This window comes from Taudactylus pleione, unplaced genomic scaffold, assembly GCF_031769625.1.
Source record: "Taudactylus pleione unplaced genomic scaffold, aTauple2 ptg000215l, whole genome shotgun sequence".
NCBI lineage: Eukaryota > Metazoa > Chordata > Amphibia > Anura > Myobatrachidae > Taudactylus > Taudactylus pleione.
Genome location: NW_028284617.1, coordinates 216,374 through 243,618, shown reverse-complemented (window position 1 = coordinate 243,618; position 27,245 = coordinate 216,374). Strand labels below are relative to the sequence as shown.

General features: G+C 45.2%; 1 protein-coding gene across 1 annotated transcript; it reads right to left on the bottom strand.

The window, feature by feature from the left end:
- Positions 1-308: 308 nt before the first annotated feature.
- Positions 309-26,061, bottom strand: LOC148517503 (protein kinase C theta type-like). The gene is made up of 6 exons (XM_088478575.1): positions 25,912-26,061; positions 11,232-11,323; positions 9,514-9,649; positions 6,246-6,437; positions 2,652-2,780; positions 309-458 (listed from the first exon to the last, which is right to left on the bottom strand). Exons 1-6 carry the CDS (start codon positions 26,059-26,061, stop codon positions 309-311), a joined length of 849 nt encoding a protein of 282 aa, XP_088334701.1.
- Positions 26,062-27,245: the final 1,184 nt, after the last annotated feature.

Below are 27,245 nucleotides of genomic sequence, written 5' to 3'. Positions count from 1 at the left end.
GTTGATAATCAGCAGATGTTACTACTGTATTGTTGTTAATCAGCAGGTGGTATTGCTGTATTGTTGTTAATCAGCAGATGGTACTATTGTGATTGTTGGAAAACAGCAGATGTTACTACTCTGATTGTTGGTAAACAGCAGATGTTACTACTGTATTGTTGATAATCAGCAGATGTTACTACTGTATTGTTGTTAATCAGCAGGTGTTATTGCTGAATTGTTGGTATTCAGCAGATGGTATTGCTGTATTTGATGTTAATCAGCAGGTGAAAATTGCTGTGATGGAACCAGGCAGGATGTTATGCCGATCACTGGTTGTCCATGGTTCTCCACCGGTCACTTACAAACGAGAATCCACGGAACCGGCGCTCCTCCACCTTAGATATTGGTGGCTCCCGTGATGCTTGAGGTGGTACCAAGTCATCCAGTTTATGATGTTCACAGGTGGTAACTGGGGTCTAGGAACAGGAGACAAATCAGATCCATCATGTAAACACAAAATAAATACACAGTAATTGGGCTCTTTGTCACTGTGTCATAATGAAAAATAATTAGGTAATGTGCAAACTCTGCTTACTAATATTATGCTATACCTGTATGTTGTGTGATTATATAAGCAATCAGTATATTAATATTAGATAATACTGTAACCTGCACATTAGGTGGCAGATATATTTATAATGGTAACTAGATGCCTCACTGACTTTGGGTTGCTGTATAATTACATTGTAGTTTGGATTTACCCTTCTACAATATCAATGCATGTTGCATGTGAAAGGAAGAATATTGCCATAGGCAAATGCAAGGGTTTTTTTGGTTGCCCCTCTCCAGCCCACACCATGACCACAATAGAAATAGTAAACTAATAGAATTATACTAGTGTTGCATGTTCTTCTCAGTATCAGAAATGGTCAGCACCATCTGTGGATCTTTTAATGTGTCAGCCAGAAATAAATACACCTGTGCACCAACTAGGAGATCTGGAAAACATGCACTAAGGGGTGCACTACTACAGACCATCTATAGGGATCATTAATCAAGTGCACAAGGAAACTAATGTGTACATATATGCCCAGGGCAGTGCTAGGTTCTTCTGCTGCTCGCCTAGACTCCTGGACTTGCTCCAATACTCTGGAATTGTGCCCACATCTGAAATAAAAACATTCAGCTCAGGCAGGATGGCCCTACTGCCACATCTAATGGGTTAACTATGTTTGCTGGCCCTTTATATGTCAGAATTATGACACACACAGTACTTTGGGCCTGATTCACTACCGATCGCATCTGAGATTACTTACGCAATCGACCGATCGTTGCATTCTGCGCATGGAACGCAGTGTGTGAACTGAACACTGCGATCGCAGTGACTATGCAGATCCATTGCAGAGTGATTGATAGAAAGTGGCGTTTGTGGGTGGTCACGCGAGGTGGTTGGCGAAACACAGGCGTGCCAGTGCGTTGGAACGCCGTTGCCTGGGCGTGTAAAAATTATCCACTGCAATGCCGTATGCAGCCTGAGGCCTCATAGCGTGAGCTGAAGTTAGCAATTCCTGAGTAAGGTCAGAGCTTGTGCAAGTGTGCGTGAGGCTGCGATGATACTCAATAGTACAGATGGTTTTGCAGTCGTACTAAACAGTACATATGTATGTGTGTAAGGTAAAGTGGGCGTCCTTATGTTCTGCGATGGCATAGTGATCGCAATGGATTAGCATACTACTATCGCAGTGAGTCTGCGTGCATAATCGCTATTGCATTCGCAGTTACGATCCTTGCTGAATCAGGCCCTTTGTATGACACAGTGTAAGTGCTAATGATGCCCTCTCCATGGACTGGCCACACTCGCTCAAAATCAAGGATTTCTAAACTCCCTCTAGAAATTCTGCATTTGCCACCGATTGTAATAAATTGGCTGAAAGTAACATATACGGCTGATAATAAACATATACTGTCCATGTGTTTACAATTGAATTTCAAAAACATTCTACAAAATATTCTCCACATTCTGCATTTGGCCACAACATTTTTACTGCAGTCATTTAGCCATACTGTGGGCCTGATCCAGCAAGGATGACAAGTAAGAGATTGCATGTACTTGTCCGCTGCGAGAATATGCTAATGAATGTTATCTCAATGCCATCACACAGCCAGCATAGAGATGCCTACTGCTACCGAGTAACATCGGCCCCTCACGCACAATTACAGCAGGGTTGACCTTACTCAGAAATTGCTAACCTCATCGCACGCAGTGTGTGCACAAGCTGTGTATGTCGTTGCAGTGGCTAATTTATGCACGCCCATGAAAATGGACAGACACGCCTGCGTTTCACCAACCACTCCCCCGCCACCATCCCCAAATGCTCACGGCCTGTCACTCACTCTGCGATGGATTCCTATCTGTGAAGGTGAATGCAGTGTGATCGCAATGCTAACTCGTGCAGTGCATGCGCAGTACGCACCATCGGCCGATCTGCATACACTGTTGCAGTTGCGATCTGTAATGAATCAGGCCCATTGTCCCTCTAGATTGGCATTTGTGTGACCATTTGTACTATAACATTCATCTCTCCTGATCACCAGCATTGTCTATGAGATAATAGGACTGTATGATGGAGCACATATTGTGTACATTCCTATATTGTACATATACTTACCGGCGGCATTATGAATGGGGGACATATCCTGCCAGCCTCCAGGTCTTCCCAGTTAATGGGCCAGAAAAACTGATGATCTTTGATGTTAATATATAGTCGCTGCCTTCTTTCTGGGGATTTGCATAGGAACTATCAAAGGAATAAACAGAAAAGTATAGAGTGTTAATGGTAGATAAGCACTAGCTGACCAATGTCATACCTTTTCCTTATGCTACTTTATTCTCAGGATGACATGTATAAAATATTACATTTTGTCTTACAACTACAGCCATGGCCAAAAGTTTTGAGAATGACACACGTATTGGTTTTCACAAAGTCTGCTGCTTCAGTTTTTGCATATACTCCAGAATGTCATGAAGAGTGATCAGATGATTTGCAATTAATTGCAAAGTCCCTCTTTGCCATGACAATGAACTTAAGAGCTGATTCAGAGCCGCTCGCTAGATGTGTATGCAAATTGCGTAGGCAGTGCAATCGCACAGCAATGCATTTGCACGCCCAGTATTTCTTAAGCTGCATACACACACAACGATTTTTTTAATGAACGATTTGAGTAAATGATTTTTTCCCTTGAAAAATGTACTAAAATCGTTTACTAAAGTTGTTCATTTACTAAGTGTCATGAACGATTTTTATGAACTACAAACGATTTTTGCATATTCCCTTAATGAAAATCGTTGAGTTGACAAGTCTGACTGAACGACAAACTACAAACGTGAACGCGCATGAACGATAATCATTCATCGTTTGACTCAGAAAGTGAACGATTTTTGCCATCAATTTTTGTTAAACGATATCGTTTAACGATAATCATTTAAAAAATCGTTGTGTGTGTATGCAGCTTTAGAGAGCGATCACATAGTGTATGCAGACATCCCCCAGCCTGTCTTAAGATCCTCACTTGTGCACATCATGCCCAGGAAGTGTATCCAACCATCGGTACATGACCATACCCTGCCGCAAGCACTGCGAGCACTTCTGTGTAAATACAAGCCAGGTGACGTGTACTATGATGCTGTCTTATAATTATGCACACTACTAAAATGCAGTTGAGATGCTCAGGCATGCCTGTGTTTGCACCTCCACTCCCTTGTTTTTAATGGCCAGCCCCTGTTACCACCTACAAACTGCTTCCCCTGTCACTCACTCTGCTGGGCTGTCTATGCGCAGTGAGCAAACACATTGTGAGCTTTCGCTAAGGTATGCGCACTGCAATGCATACACACTGCATACCATCGGCAGCAGCGAACGTTTGCATCTTAGCAAGTGGGTCTGAATGAGCTCCTTAATCCCAAAAACAAAGGCCCTCATTCAGAGCCGTTCGCTATTTGCGGTCGTTCGTTTAAAAACAAGGGGTGGCTATTCAAATGATCCGTACGCACATTGCAGTCTGTTCACACCTCTAAGTCTGAACGAACGAGCAAAACATACGCTCGTTTATTTGTTAAAAACGCCCCCTGGCCGCACGCATCCTACGTCATGTCCGCTATTTATTAGATTAATCGAGTACATCGACCAGCGTATGAACTGCTCGCTATTCTTGTGGTTGGTGTTTGCTACCACAAATTTGCGAGCAGTTCTGGCTCTAAAATAATCCAGTGACGTGGTCAATGACGCTGCTGTTTTAAATATACACACCCATAAAACGCCCGTTTTGACCTTTAAGCACGCCTGCGTTCGGATCTCCACTCCCCATTTTCAACCACCTTCCCCTGTTACCACCCACATACGCCTCATTCTGTCACTCAAAATAGCAGGCACTCGCTATATAGCGTACAAATGATTTTCGGCCGCACTGACTGGTTCGCGCATGCGTACTAAAAAGCGTACGCATGCGCAGATGTGCAAACATCGCTCGGAACGAGCGTACTGCCGCTAACGAGCGGCTCTGAATGAGGGCCAAAATTTCCACAGCATTTCACCCCTGCCACAAAAGGACCAGCTGGCGACATATCAGTGATTCTCTCGTTAACACAGGTGATGCTGATTGAGTTAGAATTAACAGACTGGAAGCTTTAAAAGGAGGGTGGTGCTTGAAATCATTATTCTTCCTCTGTTAACCATGGTTACCTGCAAGGAAACACGTGCAGTCATCATTGCTTTGTACAAAAAGGGCTTCACAGGCAAGGATACTTTTGCTAGTAAGATTGCACCTAAATCAACCATTTATCGGATCATGAAGAACTTCAAGGAGAGAGGTTCAATAGTTGTGAAGAAGGCTTCGGTGTGCCCAAGAAAGTCCAGCATGCACCAGGACCGTCTCCTAAAGTTGATGCAGCGGGATTGGGGCACCAACAGTGCAGAGCTTGCTCAGGAATGGCAGCAGGCAGATGTGAGTGCATATTAACGCACAGTGAGGCGATGACTTTTGAAGGATGGCCTGGTGTCAAGAAGTGCAGCAAAGAAGCCACTTCTCTCTAGAAAAAACATCAGGGACAGACTGATATTCTGCAAAAGGTACAGGGATTGACTGCTGAGGACTGGGGTAAAGTTATTTTCTCTGATGAATCCCCTTTCAGATTGTTTAGGGCATCTGGAAAATCACTTGTCTGGAGAAGGAAAGGTGAGCACTACCTTCAGTCCTGTGTCATGCCAACAGTAAAGCATCCTGAGGCCATTCATGTGTGGGGTTGCTTCTCAGCCAAGGGAGTGGGCTCACTCACAATTTTGCCTAAGAGCACAGCCATGAATAAAGAATGGTACCAAAACATCCTCCAAGAGCAACTTCTCCCAAGAACAGTTTGGTGTCAAACAATGCCTTTTCCAGCATGATGGAGCACCTTGCCATAAGGCAAAAGTGATAACTAAGTGGCTAGGGGAACAGGTCCATGGCCAGGAAACTCCCCAGCAGAGCTGTAACTAGACTTTTTGGTGCCCTGAGCCAGAAAGGACATTAGCACCCCCCATTTTTCAAATAGGGACATAACGCACCCAAAAAAAGGGGAAAGGCCTCATGGGAAAGGACCAGGGAAGAGATGGGGTAGGCCAGAAAATGCTTGGATGAAATAAGAGGAAGCTAGAAGTGAGAATGATAATAAACAGAAAATTAACAGGCCTGAACATTGCCGCTTGTCCTGCGGAGCCCTAGTTACAGCCCTGCTCCCCAGACCTTAATCCCATTGAGAACTTTTGGTCAATCCTCAAGAGGCGGGTGGACAAACAAAAACCCACAAATTCTGACAAACTCCAAGCATTGATTAGGCAAGAATGGGCGGCCATCAGTCAGTATGTGGCCCAGAAGTTGATTGACAGCATGCCAGGGCGAATTGCAGAGGTCTTGAAAAAGAAGGGTCAGCACTGCAAATATTGACTCATTGCATAAATAAACTTAATGTAATTGCCAATAAAAGCCTGACACTTATGAAATGCTTGTAATTTTACTTCAGTATACCATAGTAACATCTGACAAAAACACAGAAGCAGCAAACTTTGTGAAAACCAATACTTGTGTCATTCAAAACATTTGGCCATGGCTGTACATTTGCTGGGAGTGTATTCATTAGTATTAATGTATGTTCTCAGACCTGTGCCTTATTTCCCCTGTGACAGTATAATCTCCTGACCCTGTGATAAGCCTGTATACTGCATACTCACTCGCTTTAGGATGTTACTGATGCCAGGACTGAGTTCCTTTGGGTAGACTGGGTTATCATTGAGGACAGATTTTATAACCTCAACAGACTCTTCACCACAGTAAAAGGGTTGGTCTCCTGTGGCCATCTCAAATACCATGACACCCAAGGAAAAAATGTCTGCCATGGCATCATACGGCTTCTTTCTAAGCATCTGTAAAAACATGATGGAGAAACAGATGATTAGTACATTGTCCAACCTGGCAGGAGGCACCGGGTTATGCTGACAGCTCTCCTTTTTGTGCATAATGAAACATCTGATGGAAGGAAGAATATCAATGAACATATACAGGCAATTACACAGACAGCATTCAGCTGAGGGTTTATATGAGGGAAATCAATTACTAAATTAAAATAACTGTTATGATAAATAATGACCGTGTATATTATACTAGAGAGCCAAAGCAAACACCGAGACAAATGAGGCAATCACAGCAATAAATATGGAGAAAGTGCAATGGTTACTGTTATATAGAAATATGATCATGTACATAAAGCTGTGGTGCCCAGTAGAGTAGTCAGCAGTTGGTATACATGGAGCTGCAGCGTGATGCTGGCACATTAGTGGGTGGAGAGACTTGGCAGCATTACTCGTCAGTGGAATCTTCTGTGAATGATGGAAGACAGAAGACACAAGTGACGGGGAAGCTACTGATACTTTCAGCCGCTTATGTCACAGGAAGCGCTGGATAAGCTGCAGCGTGCAGAAGTACACCTGGGGGACTGCAGAGGAAGGACAGCTTGGCCATCTTTTTGGAAGCTATTTAAATATGGAAGTGGGAACATCAAGAGGGGTGAGAGCTCCCTGACTGAATGTACCACAAGGTCATAAGACTCATTTGGGGAATGAATACCCTGTGGAAGCCATTCATACACTGTACTGCTTACTATATATTGTTACTGAATCATTCCTGGTATAGGCTTTTACTCTTTGGTAAAAGGTTTTTATTAATGTAAACTCACTCATCTACTAAGCTCTCACCCACACCTCTCCTCCCTACATCTCCAGCCTCATCTCCTCACATGCTTCCTCCCACCCTCATCTCTCTGCTAATCTCCCTGATCACCACTTCCCACTCTCACAGTCAGGACTTCTCCTGGGCCTCTCCTAACCTCTGGAACTCCCTCCCTCACTCCATTAGTCTTTCACCTGCTTCCCAGACTTTACATGTATTGTTTTCATTCTACCCTACTACCCTCCCTACTACCTCTATAGTCTCTGTCCCCTCTCTACTTTACCCTCTGCCCCCTATTGTGTCCACCCATATCCCCTATAGATCATAAGATCGTGAGAGCAGGGCCCTCTTCCCTTTTTTCATCTCTACATAATTATGCTAAGTGAACATTGCAATGCTTGGGTCTATTCATAAATAACAATGTTCCCACACCATGTTGCCGCATATCACAGTGATATGCAATATGACATCTTATATAGGAAGAAGCAGTGATAGCCTCTTTCTCTGGCCAAAAACTCCACTTCACTGCCTAATAATTACACCCCTATGTGACTATGGGCCTAATACAGAGGTGAATGCAGTGCAGCGATTTTTTTCCACATACTGTGATTGATTAGTAACGATGGGGGGAGGTAACGGGTGTGAAGATACAAAAACACAGGCATGTCACCACCGTATTCTGGGCCCCTCCTAGTCAGTCTCTGCGCATTTGTTTGCAGATGGACTGGGCCCGGCCTCTTAGTTGAGACGGACATTATGAGACACCGTAGGGTTGCTCAGAAGTTCAATTCTGGGACCGATGTTGGGGCTATTGTATGTAAGCGGCGGGTCCGAGACGCCAGCCGGTGGGCATCTCTGTACACAAGACAGCGGCTGAGTCATTAACATATTTTCACAAGTCCGCTGCATCTGAAATCTCAGTTACAGTACGAATGCAACAGCTGCCACCTCTGCATCAGCCCCTATGTAACATTGCTTACTTGGATATATTAGTCTGTACTTATATAATTTTGTGTCACTTCTCTTCCTCTTGAAAATATTCTTCTGGACTATAACCTGATTCAGAGATGGACCCTAATCGTGCTGCAAATGTGTACACAGCGACTGTGCAAGAATATGCAAATGTCACAGTCACCTAGATTTGTATTGAGCCGCCCACCGGTGACTTCACAAATCCAAGTGACTGTACAAAGACCCAGCATTAGTCATAGATCAGTCGATTATAGGAGTCCTGAGTAATCCTATTGTCACACAGAGTGTCCACGGCAACTGAGAACCATTTTTCTGCGTATGGGATCACAGACAGCGACATGTACCCAAAATGGTCACCAAATGCCTCCCCCTTTACTCCCCCCAAATGTTCCCGGCCTGTCAATCACACTGCAAGAAAATAGTCGCTCAGACAGCTGGCGGTAATGGAACTTGATACATGCTCAGATTCCGATAATTGCTCAATTGCGCAAACATCTGCATTGCGGTCCTGATTCAAAGTAATATGCAAACCCGATGGTATGTGTACTATTGCGATGTTAGAAAACTGGTGCATGAGCAGGATCTGTACTACACAGGCGCCAGTCTCTACTGCAAGATCTCTCACAGTTCCCCAAAGCTAGAGCCTGATTCACAGGCTGCGGCCATTTGGGGGTGGGGAGTGGGTGGAGCTAGCCTCCATGTCTTGTCCCATTATTGTAAGAGTGTTGAGGCCAGGGTCTGCGTCTTCCAACACAAACTTCCTGGCCTCGACTACGCAGCTGCTAGGGGCAATCTGAGTAACCTCAGGGTTACTCAGATTGCAGGTTGTCTTGAAGAACATCTGATGCTGCATCTTAGGGCACAGCAATTGTATATGCGATGCTGTCATGAGGCCTCTATGTACACAAGACGCTTCCTGCTGCATTAGTATATCAGCTGTACGGTATTGCACAGCTAATTCCCTGCAGCTGTGCAATACCACACAATGCTGGCTTAGGCCCTGACTCAGACCCTGCGTCCATCCCTGACTCAGACCCAGTGTCCATCCCTGACTCAGACCCTGCGTCCATCCCTGACTCAGACCCTGCATCCATCCCTGACTCAGGCCCTGCGTCCATCCCTGACTCAGACCCTGCATCCATCCCTGACTCAGGCCCTGCGTCCATCCCTGACTCAGACCCTGCATCCATCCCTGACTAAGACCCTGTGTTTAGATATCATTAAGAACCAAGATGTTGTCCGATTAATAGTGAAATGGAGATACAGTATGAGAAGCCTGTAGCCAATTAATCTGTTACTCACCTCAGGGGCCATGTAACCCACCGTCCCAGCAGCTCCTGATATCTTCTGGCCATTGGTGTTTTTAACTGCGAGGCCAAAATCACCAATTTTGGCATGGCCAACAGCATCCAGGAGCACATTCTCTGGTTTGATGTCCCTGTGAGGAGAATGAGTGTAAGTTCTGCCTGTCAGACAGCTACCAGCTGTACAACTTTGTTTGTTACAGAGAAAGATTCCCAGAGACACAATAAGAACCATGTCAGCGACACAGTGGGAAAAAGGGATCAGTGGTGTAAAACATGGTGACTGTAGGGAGGCAATCACTGTGACTGACAGCTGCATAGAGTCACTATGGGGCCTATTTATTAGTTATCAGCTTTTAGACCTAATAAACATAATTTCTTATCTATATCTATAGAGGCAGCCATTGCCGTGCAGACATCCTATGGATCCCTTTCCCAATAACTATCTGAAGATGGTGTTAGCTACTGGGGCCAAGCTCCAGAATACTTCACATTCCAGAGCTTGGTAAAATCGGCATATACAGTATGCAGCCCCCATATAAACCTATAGAAACCTATGGGGGCTGCTTTTGTGATTAAACTGGGGGATTGCAGCAGATATCCCCAATATGTGCTGAGATTCCATATACATACATTCAGGGGTTACTTAATATTTGCAGGTACCACCTAAAAAATTGTATTTTCAGGGGAAATCTATGATAAATAGGCCCCTATGTATGCGGTTGGATAAAGAGGGAGATAAGAGGGTGTGTGAAGCAGTCACAAGAACCTCGCCCTACATATCATGTAACTCAAGAATGAATGATCCCCCATTTGCAGAAAAGGGCAGCGACACTTCTCTATAGCCTGACCCCCAGCAACATAATAGCTATACTGTAACTGCATATAGGGGGTTACTGTATGTGATCATTAGAAATAATGAGTTACCTATGGATAATGCCCCTTGAGTGGAGGAATTGGAGCCCACAAAGGATTTCTGCTGTTAAAAATCTGATGAGGAAGAAAGAACATAAATATTAATAGCAAATATTTTTAAAGTAAAATGACCAATAATGAGATAGTACATTCCCCCTGATATAGTATCAGAGTATAAGAGTGACACGTGACATATTATTATCACACATGGGGCGGGATGCATGATGCATTGCACTCGCGATGCATTCCACCGGTCATCGCATGCATGCTGGCGTTGGTATAGCTGGTATGCATGACGATCACCGCAAAGGACCGCTCTGTCGGTACGAGCATCCCTTTGCGAAGGAGGGACATTCGGGTCTTTGACCCAGAAGCCCCTCTGGCATGTGCTGTGGAGGATGCTGGGAAGGATTCAATTGGAAACCTCTCTCAGCACTCTGCTGAGAGAAGCCCATGGGCTCCTATTGATAATCCCAACAGGAAGATGTCGTTACCCACCGCGCCCTCCGAGGCTAGGTGCATATGAGAAATTCACATTTTCGACCACATTTCTGCCCTTGATGAATCCCGCCCATGCTCTTTGTATAGCTGAGTAACACAATGGAGCCCCTGTGTCCAGGAGACTCTGTATTATACACAGACCTGTCACCATGGACACCTATAAAGGCCCAGCCTGGATTTGTTAGGCCGCATAGGCCGGGTCCTACTGCAGCCCAGGTGCAGGGATGGAAACACTGATGTTACTATTTGTCATATCAATAATAATAATAATAGTAATAATATACCCACGTTCTTTCTTACCTGCTAGTGGCATCACCTAATGGGGCACTCTTCTCTATTAGCTGGTATAGATCTCCCCCACTCAGGTACTCCATGATGAATATGATGTGTTCCTGTATAGGAATCAGAGAGTATGATATAAGTTACATTATGGACATTACTCTGACACACAGCAGATTATAATCAGTAATACTCAGTCACCACTAGTGATGTGAATGAGCCCAATGTATACGCTGTATACAGCCCATCTTCTGTCTGAGATGGGCCTCTACATATATAATGCCCACAGGACACGGGGTAAGTGATTGAGTCAGTGCTGGACAGTGAGGAGCACGGGATGAAGGATCCCAGATACTACACAAATGTACAGAATTAGGATAATAAACCTCTGTGTCAGAATAATGCGTCATACAATATGTGCCATTGGAATTATGCGGGGGTCCAGTAATGGTAAAATAATTGTCTTATATTACAGAAGCTGTGATATTCAGAAGTTAGTTACAATTATGACAGATACAGAGACTCTTACCGGGGTCTGGGATGCTGCATAGCCATGGGTGAAGAAAGTGCTGTTGCCAGTGACTTGCAGGATGTCCCGCTCTATAAATATAGGGTTCTTGCCCCTGAGTAGTGTCCTCTTCTTCACCAGTTTTACTGCCAGCTGCTCTCTGCTGTTGGGGTGGGATGCCAGCAGTACCTGCATGAGACAGATAATTTTACTGGTATGAATACCCCTTTCCCACTGCTGCAATAACCCTGGTTATTGCCGGGTCGATCCAGGTCACTGCTGAGTGGAAAATGGTCCTGGAAAAATAACCCAAGTCAAGTGACCGAGGAATCTAACCCAGGTCACGACCAGAGTTGATATCAGAAAGGAACTGAGTATCGGTCCACTATAAACAGCATGACCAGAGTCACGATGACCCGGGTCATTCCTCAAACCAGGGGTTGGCCTGGCTTCAGTAACGCTTGGAGAATACATCAGCTTCAAAAGTCCACTGTAATGCCGGACCTGGGATATAACTCAGGTCCAGCTGCTGGTGTAAAAGGGGTAAAACCTGGCTCTGACCCGTGCTTACTCTGTGCTCAGTGCTCACAGCTGGGTTTTTGGTGGGATAGGGTATAAGAGTTAGAAGAAATTTGCAATGTTATTTAGCTGTGGAACCTGCCTGGCTGACACTCCCAAAGATCATTGTACAAACAGGAGACAGCAAGATAAATTGATAACAGCAAGGTGAGAATGTCCCATCACCCCGTATGGAAAGTACAGGGGATGAGCGTCTTCCCTGAGCCCAGGATTGTAGATCTTTTGTGCCCAACATTTATTACAGAAAGCCCAATCTCCCCATCTAGTAGATCCTTGTGGGTCTTCACTTGTTCCTGAGATACCAACCATCACCAGCTTCTCAGCCCCTATAGTCTCTGTAATAGCCTGTACACAAACAGGACATTGAAGTGAGGTTATTTGGTGACTGTTCTGGGCAACAAAATGTAAGAACAATGGAGCCCCAGTTTTGAGCAGACAGCACCATATCCATACCTCCCAACTGTCCTGCATTCAGCGGGACAGTCCGGTTTTTCTGGGACTGTCCCACTGTCCCACCCGCGGGCCGCAGTGTCCAGCGGTAGGGGGAAGTTGGGGGAAGCATACACCACTGCTCTGCATAGCAGAGCAGCGGATATGCAGAGCACAGCATCTATTCACAGCATCCGGGGGCAGCCCAGCATCTCGGAGATGCTGGGCACGCCTTTTCGTGATGTAAATGGGGGTGTGCCATTAGGCCACACCTCCTTTACCATCTCGTAATGCCCCCTTTTCGGGCGCGCATCTCCAGTCACAAATGTTGGGAAGTATGCCATATCTAACATTGGCCTATTACATGTACTATAGCTCAGCTCTGTTAAAACGCAGAGCAGAACTGTCCCCTAGCACCTCAGAGGTAACAGAGGATTTCAGAGCAGGGAGTGGTACAACAGGCTGTATGATAATAACTAATATCATTGCCATGCATGTGTGACCTAGCTCCGCCCTGACACCTACACTGGCCACGCCCCTGTCAGCTGTTCTAAGCAACAGTCCAAAACCATATATGGAGGTGAGTGTGGGAATGTGCCACTGTATCCTCTATATTTGCCTATTTACATAGGCCCCATTGTATTTTTAATGGAGAGCTCCCAATGTAAACACCTATGTGCATGTAATGATAATTATATTTAGATATGAGCGGTAAAGATTCTGTGGAATCCAAATCGCTCTGAACATAGGGGATCCGAGTCCACCCGAACCCTGTTCAAGTGTTCCCTGCCTGACTCAGATCCCCGTTAGAGGCCGAGCCGCAGCATCCTGATGTCGGATTCTCGCGAGAGAATCCAACGTCAGGGCTCCTCTAGTGTAGGGCAGACCACTGTGATAGCTGTCTGCCCTACACAGACACAAACACACAGCCGCCAGCGGCAGCTGTGTGTTTGTAAAAGCAGCCAATGAGAGTCAGGCAGACTCTTATTGGCTGCTGCACGGAGGGAGACGGTTGGAGCTCACTCATGAGCTCCGTCTTCCGCCTCCCTCCACGCGTAACAGAGTAGAGCAGAGTGTACGGAGACAGGAGCGGGGATTCAGGTAAGTACTACTGGGGGCCTGCTAATGGGGGCACTACTACTGGGGGCCTACTACTGGGGGCACTACTACTGGGGGGCATACTACTGGGGGCATGCTAATGGGGTCACTGATACTGGGGGGCATACTACTACTGGGGGCATGCTTATGGGGGACTACTGCTGGGGGCCTGCTACGGAGGGCATACTACTATGGGGCATACTACTGGGGGAATGCTAATGGGGGCACTACTACTAGAGGGCATACTACTACTGGAGGCATACTACTGGGGGCCTGCTAATGGGGGCATTACTACTGAGGACCTGCTAATGGGGGCACTACTACTTTGGGGCATACTACTATTGGGGCTTGCTACTGGGGGCACTGCTACTGGGGGCACTGTTACTGGGGCCTGCTACTGGGGCATGCTAATGGGGGCACTACTACTGGGGGCCTGCTAATGGGGGCACTGCTACTGGGGGGCATACTACTACTGTGGGCACTACTATTGGGGGCCTGCTAATGGGGCACTACTACTGGGGGCACCACTACTGGGGGCATGCTAATGGGGGCACTACTACTGGGGGCCTGCTAATGGGGGCACTACTACTGGGGGGCATACTACTAGGGCATGCTACTGGGGGCATTACTACTGGGGGCCTGCTAATGGGGGGCATACTACTGGGGGGCACTACTACTGGGTGCCTGCTAATGGGGTGCACTGCTACTAGGGGGGCATGCTACTACTGGGGGCACTGCTTCTTGGGGCATACTACTGGGGGCATGCTAATGGGGGCACTGTTACTGGGGGCATACTGCTACTGGGGGCACTACACTGGGGGTCTGCTAATGGGGGCCTGCTAATGGGGGCACTGCTACTGGGTGGCATACTACTACTGGGGGCACTACTAATGGGGGCACTACTACTGGGGGGCATACTACTGGGGGCCTGCTAATGGGGGCACTACTACTGGGGGGCATACTACTGGGGGCACTGCTAATGGGGGCACTACTACTGGGGGGCATTCTACTGGGGGCACTGCTACTGGGGGGCATACTACTACTGGGGGCACTGCATAGGGAGCCCTCCTACTAAGGGGACTGCATAGGGGGCACCACTACTAGGGGCATTGTGTAAGGGACACCACTGCTGTGGGCATTGTATAAGTGGCACTACTACTGTGGGCATTGTATAAGGGGCATTACTACTTTGGGCTTTGTGTATAAGGGTCATTACTGTGGACATTGTGTAAAATGGTCACTACTGTGGGCATTGTGTAAAAGGGTCACTACTGTGGGCTTTGTGTATAAGGGTCACTACTGTGGGCATTGTGTAAAAGGGTCACTACTGTTGGCATTGTGTAAAAGGAGCACTCCTGTGGGCATTGTGTAAAAGGAGCACTCCTGTGGGCATTGTGTAAAAGGGTCACTACTGTGGGCATTGTGTAAAAGGGGCACTACTGTGTCGTAACATAAATAAGAGACACTACTTTATGGTGTAATGTGAATCAGGGGCACTATGTGCTGTGTAATGTGAATAAGATTGTGCACTGTGACTCCTAAGGCCGTAGCCCACTTTGTAAACAAGTACTGTGATTCTGCTGGCCGTACCCCACTGGGTGGGTGCACTACTTTTCATTTCTGCCACTGCTGTGTGGCAATCTGTCATTGATGTGCTTTATACTGTGGTGTCTGCGCCGCTGCTTTGTCGCTTGGTAACCAGTCAGATCACTGCAACCTTTGGCCAATAATGGTGAAAACTATAATTTAAACTGTGAGGTGGTCTAAATTGACTGTAAATGACTGGAAATCAAGGTTATTTAGGTTAATAATACTCTAGGAAGAAAAAAAAGCCCAATTTATGTGATTTTAGCTTTTGTTTGTCAAATTTTGTAAAAAAATCCAAATCCAAATCCAAAGCAAGACGACGAATTAGAACCAAATCCAAATCCGTCAAAAATGGTCCTGCGCACATTCCTAATTATATTATATAGTTATTAAAGCAAAGTTCTTAAGATATATTTGCTGCATTGTTTACAGGTAAGTCACCAAATATGTACTAATCACTTACCTTCCCGAAACCGCCCTCTCCAATAATACTGTGGTAGATCAAACATTCCAATATATGAGAGGCAGCGGCTGTTTCCAGGGGGCTGGCTGGAGGGGTCCCACTTACACCTTGTGGCATAAAGAGAAATCACATTTATTGACTGATATAAACATAGATATTTGGCAATATTTAATTTAAAGGTTTGAGATAATTATATCATAGAAAGTATTTATACCCTGTATTATATAGTATCTGGTAAGAATATTGTTATGTTGCCTAATTATATGTTGTTGGGGTGTAAGAGAAATGAAATACATGAATAGGGAATAGCTGCCAGCATTGGATAGGACAATGTAACAGTCACAGGTGCTGCAGAATAGTAATAACAAGTAATAAAGATGTTGCAGAGTTAGGTGATAGGGAAAGGACGTGAATGGTGGTGAGAGGTGAGAACATGACGTCACCGTATTGCACGTAAGTACTAACCTACACCTCACTTACTTCTCTATTACATTACATGTGGGGGGAGATGTATCAAACCTATAGCAACCAATCAGCTTCTGTAATTTTAAAGCTTTTTATTGTTAGACAATTTGATACATCTCTCCCTTATTAGTGTTTTCAAGCAAAAGGCTTTTTACCTGCTGTTCCCTTTTTAAATTTCTTTTGATGGTCTGGGTCTTCACTTTTGTGAGTTCTCTTATTGCCCCTCCGAGCTGTGAGCTCTATGATGGGAGCACTGGGTCCCTCTCCTGGGCTGTCATGTCTCAGCTCCTTCTTCTTTTTCTTATTGCAGCCAGTGTCCCCGGTCTTGTCTAAGGGTCTCTTTACAGCTGATCTCTTGCTGATGGTGTTGTCTACCTTGGGCCTCTTATTAGGGGCCTTACCTGGCTGCTTTGATGTTCTAGCCTGGTTCCTGTTGTTCTTACACTGATGGTCCTCTCTCACCTCAATATCTCCTCCCTCTGTGATATTGGGAGAATCTCCTCTTCCCACACAGATATCCTCCTTATTACTCCTACTACACTCCTTAATAGGAGACCTGTTGTTATCCGGTCGCCTTTTCCTCTTTCTTGATCTCATATCAAGATAAATCAAGAAAAATAAACAAAAATTCGCTAAGCACGAATAAAATCGCCTTCACACTGCAATAGGTGAAAACACACAAACGTATCTTGTGCAGGTAAGCAACTGAGCCAACAGCTCTCTGACATCATAAAGCTTTGTGACATCACCAGCTGCTGTAGGCCCAGTGTCACTGCCTGTTACCCACAGTGCCTATAATACAACCATGTTTATATAAATTACTGGTGGGCCCTGTCCCAAGCACTGTGATGGGAATCTTTGGGGTCCAATGTGTCACCCAAATCTCATATGTAATTACTGTACTTATTTAGCCTATCAGGGTCAGGTGATACCTGTCTGCTTGTAAAAAACAATAAAAATGGGCTGCTATAGTGTGATCCACAGGTTACATTCAGCTTTTATTTTATATCAGTAAAATTATATACAAAATTATTAAAATTTAGCAAAATATAATAATAGAGCAATCTTAGGGCCTCATTTACTAACGAGTTTTATCACCAAAATGAGTGATAAATGTCACTGTGTATGATAAATGGTGCTCCAGCCAATCAGCTCCCAACTGTCATCTGTTAGAAAAATGACAGTTGGGAGGGAGCTGATTGGCTGGAGCACCATTTATCATACACAGTGAAACTTATCACTCGTTTTGATTATAAAACTCGTTTGGAAATGGGGGCCTTAGTGTCAAAAAGATAGGAAATTATGAAATAAAAACTACTGTATTTTTATTCCTGAGATATCTCAAAAACTTTCTGGGGCTGTTTCAGAGTTGGGTGCAATGCAAAGAAAAAAGGAATCACTTTGCACCAGGACAAACCATATTGTACTGCAGGTGGGGCGGATTTATAATATGCAGAGATATTTAATTTTGGGAGGGGCATGTCCTATCTGAACTCTAATTTGAAGTGTAAAAATAAAGCTGCCCAGCATTGTAGGCTACATGCTAAATCAGCCATTATTTACCCTGCATTCAGAAGGACAGCGTAAGGCAGGTGCAATCTGACTGAGCCAGGTTAAACCCCGTGGTTGTGATAGCAGTATACCTATGAGAATGTTGTTGTTAGTGTCAGACATTAGAATTAGCCTATAGGGTTCCTAGGGGGTGTGGCCTTGCTGGTATATTCGGTCTGATATGCATACAGTAGATTCAGCCTCTTTGTTTCTGGAAATAATGTTTTTGTTTTTGCATGTTTGTTTGCTATGAGTGTTGTGGCGGAAAGAACGGTAGTGTGTTTTTAGTCGTTATACAAGTTAGATGGGTGCGTTCTCCTTGTTCAATTATAGGCCAAAATGTCCTACAGGGAAATGACACAGCCCGTCTGGGTGTGCTTTTTCTGGAGAGTTGAACTCTAACGAGTGATGTGTTTGGTCTGCCTGTTTTTGTGGGAGTGTCCGTTCTTTGTTGTCCACCACCATACTAACTTTAAGCTCACAATCAATTTCAATTGGCAAGATCTAATGGTCTAATTCGATAGCCCAAATTCAATATTTAATTAATTATTATTAATTATTAATAATCTGTTGTCAAATAAAATTGACCTTTAATTTTAAATCCAACTGTTGTTGTCCGTGTGTTTAGTTTTAGATACGTTTTTAGTCGTTTTAAGTCTGTAAGGTATAGTGCACATATCAACCATTAGGGAGTTTAATAAAATACATGCATTTGTACCTTTGCATTGTAACATGGTTTGTCCAGGTGCAAAGTTACTGGCTTTGTTTTAGTTGACTTTGCTCCAAATTTAGAATCAGCCCCTTTTTCTCATATTAGGGGTGTTGCAAATAAGGGCCAAATGTAATTGCAAGCGAATTGTGGAAGCCGCCATGATTCCGGCGAGATAGTCTTTACATTTAAAGTGATAATTAGTTTAAAGGCAATATCAGCTTTAAACCTAGTGACTATCTCACCAGAATTGTGCCGGCTCCTGTAAATCGCAGGCTATTACATTTGGCCAAGATACTTTAATATCTACACTAGGGGTCAAAAGATTTACAACACCCCCATTTTTTCAGTTTTTATTGACATTTTTTTTGCAATTCAAGTCCAGTTAATAACCTTACACAGGGAAGCCCTGAGCTGTTAGAGGATATGGAAAAGAGTTTAGCTTAGCCAAAACTGTGTAAATGTTACAGTTATAAGAAAACACCTTTTTCAGGGAACAAGCAATGGGCTAAGGGCCTGATTCAGAGCCGCTCGTAAGCGGCAGTACGCTCATTCTGAGCGATGTTCGCCCATCTGCGCATGCGTAGGGTTTTTAATACGCATGCGCGCAGGGCCGCCATCAGGGGGGGACTGCCGGTACTCGAGTCCCGGGCCCGGACCCTGGCAGAAAGGGAGGGGGTCCAGTGCTGCTCCTGCAACTGCTGCATAGTCCCCCGCAGTGCCCGCACTACCCCCTTGAGTGAAAAGGGAGTGGGGCACTGCTACCAACCTGAGAAACCCCTTCCTTCACGATTCCCCTACTTCCCCCTTCAGTCGGCTTGAAATGGGTGCGGAGCCAGTGTCAAACCCCGCCCCCCGAACACCCGCGAATCGCGTCGTTCCTTGGGGGCGGGGCCTAATAATGCAAGATGCCAGCCACCCATTAGCAACCAGGTGCTGTGCAGAATTGTAAGTAATAAATATTTTTGTGTTTGTCTGTGTTAGTGTGTATGTACTGTATATGTCTATGTGCTAGTGTGTATATATGTGTATGTACTGTATATGTCTGTGTTAGTGTGTATATATGTGTATGTACTGTATATGTCTATGTGTTAGTGTGTATATACGTGTATGTGTACTGTATATGTCTGTGTTTGTGTGTATATATGGGTATGTACTGTATATGTCTGTGTTAGTGTGTATATATGTGTATGTACTGTATATGTCTGTGTTAGTGTGTATATATCGGTATATACTGTATATGTCTATGTGTTAGTGTGTATATATGTGTATGTACTGTATATATCTGTGTTAGTGTGTATATATGGGTATGTACTGTATATGTGTTAGTGTGTATGTACTGTATATGTCTGTGTTAGTGTGTATATATGGGTATGTACTGTATATGTCTGTGTTAGTGTGTATGTACTGTATATGTCTATGTGTTAGTGTGTATATATGTGTATGTACTGTATATGTCTATGTGTTAGTGTGTATAAATGTGTATGTACTGTATATGTCTGTGTTAGTGTGTATATATGGGTATGTATTTCGGTATGTGTTAGTGTGTATATATGCGTATGTATATCTGTATGTGTTAGAGTGTACATATGTGTATGTATGTTTGTGTGGATGTATGTGTATGTACCTATGTTAGCGTGGATATATGTATATGTGTTATATATACATGTACATGTATGTTATGCTGCATATATTATATGTGTATGTGTGTGTTTAACTATATATATATATATATATATATATATATATATATATATACACACAGTATATATATATATATATATATATATATATATATTTATTTTATTTTAATTATTTTATTAGAAACCCCCTCCCTCTCCCTCAGAAAATCCTGTATTTGCCCCTGCACTTGTTTAATAAATTTTCTTTTCCTTTGGCGTTGGGGTGCATGACATCACGCCACTGGATGGGAGATGTCAGATGAGCCACGGCATGTGAGGAGCAGCGCCAGCCAGCCCTGGAGGAGAAGAAGCCAGAAGGAAGAAGCACAAGGCGATAAGGTAAGTCATAATCAATTAGACCTAGCAGTAGCGGGAGGGGGGGCACAGGGGCCCTGCCTATTTTGTCAGTCCTGGGCCCCACAATATCTGATGGCAGCCCTGCATGCGTGAACCAGTCAGTGCGGCCGAAAATTGTTTGTTCGCTATATAGCGAATGCCTGCTATTTTGAGTGACAGAATGAGGCATATGTGGGTGATAACAGGGGAAGGTGCTTGAAAACGGGGAGTGGAGATCAGAATGCAGGCGTGCTTAAAGGTCAAAACGGGCGTTTTATGGGTGTGCATAATTAATACAGCAGCGTCATTGACCACGTCAGTTGGTTGTTTTATAGTCAGAAATGCTCGCAATATAGTGGTAGGAAAAACCATCCACAAGAATAGCGAGCAGTTCATACGCTGTTCAATGTACTCGATTAATCTAATATATAGCGGACATGACGTATGATGCGAGCGGCCAGGGGGCGTATTTTTCAAATAAACGTCTGCATGTTTTGTTCGCTCATTCAGACATGGAGGCGTCAACAGACCGCAAGGAGCGAACGGTTCATTTGAATAGCCATCCCCTTTTTCTGAACGAGCGAGCGCTAATTGCGTCCGGCTCTGAATCAGGCCCTAAGACCTTACAGCTGTTCTGCAGCAATGACAAAGAGACTTGCCTGGGCCATGATGCACAGTCAGTGCACTACTGAAGACTGGGAGAAGGTCTTTTGGGCTGATGAATCCAAACTTTAAATCTTTGGCTCATCATGCAGGGTTTTGTACACTATCGAGTAGACAAAAGGATGGTTTATCAATATGTGGGGTTTATTTACTAAGCGTTGGCTTGTAATAGCCACCACTTCCACACATGTTTTAGCCAAATATTTAAAAGGCCAATGCTTTTAATAGCAAAGCTCTCCATGTTTTGTAGTAAAAGCATTGACCTTTTTAAATTTCAGGCTGAAACACACCAGAGTAGGAAGCGAGATCGTCTGGGACTCTTTTGCTGGAACCGAAGCCAGCAACTTGCATGAAGTTACTGTCACCTGGAACCAAAAGGGTGACCTCAGCATTTTGCAGTGCCATGCAATACCCACTGCTCTGCATCTAATTGGTCAAGAGTTCATCCTATAACATTAACCTGAAACATATGTCCAGGCTATGGGGCAGATGTACTAAGCTCTGGAAAGTGATAAATTGGAGAGTGATAAACTACTAACCAATCAGCTCCTAACTGTCATTTTTCAAACACAGCCTGTAACCATGACAGGAGCTGACTGGCTGGTAGTTTATCACTCTCCAATTTATCACTTTCCAGAGCTTAGTACATCTCCCCCTATGTCAGAACTGCCTTCCGAGGAAAAGAATTAGACGGTAGGCTTCATATCATGGAATGGACAGCACAGTCTCCAGACTTAGGGCCTGATTCAGCTTTGGGAATAGAGTAAGATATAGCAAGTAACTGTGAACCTGGACAAACCATGTTACAATGTAAGGGGTGCAAATAGTATTACATATATTTTGTGTGGTAAATACTGGCTGCTTTTGCATGTAGCCCACAAATACTGCACAACTTTATTTTTACACTGCAACTTAGATGACAGTTTGGGCTCATCCCTCCCAAATCTAAATCTATCTGCACATTTTACATCTGCCCGACCTGCAGTGCAGCATGGTTTTACCAAGGTGCACAGTTACTTGCTATATCTTACTATATTCCCAAGGCTGAATCAGCCTGTTAAACCCAATTGAGCTGGCTTGGGATAAACTGCACAGAAGGGTAAAAACAACTAACCAATAAGCTCAATACATTTGTGAGAACTTCAGCAACAGTGTTGGAAAGAACTTCCCGAACTCTGAGCCTTATACAGAGATGCACGCCATGCTGATATTTACGCAGATTGAGCGATTGTTTACCATCGTACATGCATGTAAGCTGCATTGTGCATGTGCATAGATTATTTTGTGACTGCGCTCGCACAGAGGAGTCAATCGCAGAGTGAGTGACAGGTAGTCAGCATTTGGGGAGGTAACGGGGGGGCGACTAGGCATATGCAGGTGTGTCTGACCGTTTAAATGCCATTTCATGGGTGTGCATAAATAAGCCATTGCGATCTCCTTCGCAGCATGAGAGCTCTCTGTGTGTCAGTCGCTGTGTTTGAGACAGGTCAGACTTGCCACCTATGCTGCATGGCTGCCCGATCTACATCGATGTTACCGATGTTTATGCTGGTGTGAGACATTGGATGCATATGAGAAGGCAGCAGTGAGCGTCTCTATGCTTGTGCAAGGTTTGGAGACATTAGCATATTTCTGCAATTGCGACCCATGCAAAATCGCAGCTCTGAATCAGGCCCTCTATGTGATTTCCATGGTAGAAAGAATGACTATGAGTAAAAAATGTAGATTAAAACTTGTACAATGAGACAATAAACTGCAAGCACTTCACTAAGAACTGGAAACATGTGGGTGTACTAAATCTTTTGAATTTGTACCCCTATATTGGGCCTGATTCATCATAGATCACAACTGCATAAATTAGCCACTGCGATGCCATACAAAGCCAGGGCCGAAATCAGGGGGGGACTGGCAGGCCTCGAGTCCCGGGCCCGGAGACAGCGGAAAGAGAGGGGTCCCGGGTGCTGCAGTCCTGCACTTGCAGCCCTGTTCAATGGAAATACAACACTGCCGGCTGCTTGTCATTTATTGTGCCGCCGCGAGCCAGCCGGAGCTCGCGGACCGGCAGCCAATCAGGAGCAGCCGCTCCTGATTGGCTGCTGGTCCGCAAGCTGTGATTGGCTCACAGTCACGCCATATTGGAAATGCCGATGCATGGATGCAGCGCTACTACTAAAGCCACCCCGGCCCCTCCCTCTCTCTGCACTCAGCGCTGACTCTGGTTGGCTGGCTGCACCAGCGCAGCCAGTTGAAAAAAAATCGAAAAAAGGTACCATACTACTCACCCCCCAGTCCAGAAAGCTGTCCCTGCCATTCTTCCTTGCCCTGTGCTTCTCCCTAGTCCTACCAGCCTTCCCTGTCCTGCCCCCTCCTCACAGGTCTTAGTAGCAATTGTAGTAAATAAGTATATGGAGTAGTGTCTCTTTATTTACTACTATTGCTACTAAGACCTGTGAGTGCCACTCGTGACTCTCTTTTATATATATATATATATATATATATATATATATATATGCTGCTTTACTGCTTTTCAAATTGGTTTACGCAAATTGGTGTCCGACCCTCTGGTGTAGCTCCACCCACCTCTGCCAACTCTCCCCCCCCCTCCTTGGTGGGGGCCCTGCCTATTCTCTCCCCACGATTTCTGATGGCAGCCCTGTACACAGCTCAGGCTTGCCTACCCTCCTGATTTGGCCAGGAGCCTCCCGAATATCGGGTGCTGCTCCCGGCCCCCCAGAAAGGCAGGCAAGCATCCCGACATTCCCCAACCCTCCCGACCTCCCCCCAGAATACACTAGAAATCCCCACAGCGGGGAGACTGTTGACACGATTCGCGCTGAATCGCGTCATCGTGGCCCTGTCCCTGCTTCACAGTGCTGAAAATAACGGCATTGTGAAGAGGGGGTGGGGCCACGATGGTGCGATCGCACAGCCCCGCTCTCGGCTCCACCACCAAACGTGTCACAGCTGTCCGGACATGACCCCCCCTGTTAGCCGACAATCAGCTCCATCCCGGAAGGAGGTAGCTGATTGTCGGCAAGTATGACACAGCCTGAGGTTACATTGCATGCGATGAGGTTAGCAAATTCTGAGTCAGACCTGTAATTGTGTGTTAGGTTCCGATGGTGCTCGATGTTACCGATGGTTTTGCAGACTTGCAATGTGTTACGGATGTGAATAAGGTGAAGTGGGCGTCCTTATGTTAGGCTGTAACGGGATTGTGATTGCAAACATTAGCATATTTTCACAGTGGGTCTCCGTGCGTAATTGCAGCTACGATCGCAATAGCAATTGTAATGAATCAGGCCGTGTGTTACTTATCTCAGGGGGAACACTGATGGTAAGTCTGGTCACTGAGTGATCCTTAAATGGACCCAGTTTTCCAAAATATTGATTATGTTTTATTTTTGTAGTTCAAATACCTAAATAATATTATGGGGTGTGTCCACCATTATATATGTGAGAATTATATTACACAGTGGTGATACTGACATGCATTGTGCTATTGGTGCTTCAATAAGTTTTATTTCTTATGTCTGTAAGTATTTAATAGAATATTTATTATTGAAATGTTAGAACTCGGGGAGAGAAGATCCCTGACAGGTGCTCACTGTCATAGTGTCCCTAGTAGGGTCCTCCTCCTAAGCGCCATTGAAGACCATCAGTAGGGACCTCCGGCCGTTGTCACTAAGGAAAAAAAGAATAGAATTAACTATTCAGCGCGTTTCGTCCTTTAGGGTGACAAGCAAGGGAATAGTCACGGGTGATGGTGACCTTCACCGGGAGGATAAACGGTCATCACAAGCACTGGTGCCTCAGCCACCCAGGTATCACCTAATAGTACTTGTGCACTGAGGGTGAAATGTGGGTGTGCAAGGATCACTGATACCGGAAGGAAGGGGACAAGGACAGGACACACACACGGAGTGTATACTCACCATTGTAATACTTGTCACCTTGATTGAGGGTCAGTCAGCACCTGTGAGGAGATATTACACAGCCACCCACACAACTACCTCCATACTAACCTAAGTAAGACCGAAGGCTGTCAATTTAAGCCTAAGGGACATTAAACCACAAGTGTTTTGAGTGTTGCCAGTTTAATAACGTGTTGGTTATTGCCACTTTAAGTGTAGCTGGTCTTATGCAGCCAATAAATCTTTCATGGGGAGTGGTCTAAGAGTATATAATGGAGTGATGTATGCAAATCTGCCTCTTTGTTACAGTTTTTTTCCAGGACAGGGAAGTACAATGTGTGATGTGAATCTCCTGTATTTATCTCCTTTTTTCCTTTTCTCTTTCTCCTGTTCTCTACCCTCCAGCTATTCTTTTGTTCTCTTACCCTATACTTTCATTCTTTTCCCTTTTCTTCCATGCTATCCCTCAATCTTCTATACCCCTGGGATTCCTTCCTGGTCTCTCCCTCTTGCCCTTCATAATGTCCCCCCATCCACTCCTGTTAACACTGCCCGCTATGTGTGCTGCTGGGCTAAAACAGCAGGCTCCCATGCTGCCCAGCTCTTTCTCTCCCCCCCCCCCCGAGCAGGCCGCCGCGCTTATTGTGGACAGGGCCTGAGGCAGCGCTTGTGCAGTAGGGCAGGGCCGCAGCTATGGCCGTGGCTGTCGTTCCTGACCTTTATCTTTGCTGTACGGAGGCAACTGGCGGTATCCACCGCCTCCGATGCTGCCTCCACATGGTGCCCGGCGTGGCCGCGCGCCTTAGCAGAGCCGAGGCCCGAAACTTCGGCCCCGCCTGTGCTGTGAGACGGAGCGCGGCTCAGCATGTTGCCGCTGGCTCCGTCTCTATTTTGTTTAACCAGAGGCAGGCAGCATTGGCTGCTCCGCTGGTTTGGTTCAGTGAGCGGCCTGCGGGCCGTTGGGCACCCGCTATTGGGGTGGCGAAGGGCGAAGGGGGTATGGCTTTGCCCCGAGTGCGGCCGCCATCTTAATACTGGGGGGCTGCTCCTGCCTGCTCTAGGCGCGGCAGGAAATCCTCCCAGGTTCCACAGTCTGCCCTATTTGTGCCCCATAGTATAAGGGACCATACAAAATTAGGATCCCCTTAGTAATGTCACTAATTAACTAACTGGCACACTTCAGTCCCTGTTGATCTTTTAAAATGTGTTACTAGGAGATCTGGAAAACATGCAATGAATATGGTTGTGCAGCCGGTAGTAAATAAATTGGACAGCCAGTAATAAATAACGTGGTGCATCGACTAGGGGATCTGGAAAACATGTAATGAATATAGTGGTGCAGCAAGTAGTAAATAAATTGGAAAGCCAGTAATGAATATAGTTGAGCACCGACAAGGTGACCTGGAAAACATGTACTGTTCGGGGTGCACTGATATAGCCCATCTATAGGATCAATTATTAATACTGAATAATACCCTATCCAGTACATAAAGAGACCAATCTGTGCATCTATGTCCACAGCAGTACATGTTTCTTTTTCTGCCCTCCCCCAGATTCCCCAACTTGCTCAAATGATCTGTAATAGAGCCCACATATGTAATAAAAAGATTCAGCTCAGACAGGATGACTCTACTTTTTACATTGAATTGATTACTGAAGCTGTTTGTCCTGGCTGTATATGGAAGAATTATTTAATTCCGTATATTCGTATGATGCCTGTTATAGCTGGTTTTCAGTGCTGATTATGCCCTCTTAGTGGTAACATGCTAAAAATCAGGCATTTGAAAGCCCCTCTGTAGAAATTCTGCGTTTGCCTCTGAGCCCTGTCCCCCTTTACAAACAAGGGCTGTTAGGTTTGCCCAAGTGGGAGGCACAGGCAGGCCCCTCCTACATATATTTAGCAGAGGTCGCGTGTGTGACCAGTAGCAGTGGGCTCTCCACTACCACAGTACGCAGTTACGCCAGCAGTTATTTAGTCTCCTATGCATAGAACTAGGCAGTCCTGGCTCCGCTGACCCAGAGTGCTGCCTGGTCGGCTGCCCAACACTGCA

What these genes read in the sequence shown, in the direction of transcription:
- LOC148517503 (XM_088478575.1), bottom strand. Translation starts at nt 26,061, where the DNA reads ATGCTGAGCCGCGCTCCGTCTCACAGCACAGGCGGGGCCGAAGTTTCG. An exon ending in TCAGTAACATCCTAAAGCGA is followed by an intron (nt 2,781 to 6,245) that starts GTGAGTATGCAG and finishes TTCCTTTGATAG; the next exon opens with TTCCTATGCAAATCCCCAGA. An exon ending in CCCCATTCATAATGCCGCCG is followed by an intron (nt 459 to 2,651) that starts GTAAGTATATGT and finishes TCCTGTTCCTAG; the next exon opens with ACCCCAGTTACCACCTGTGA.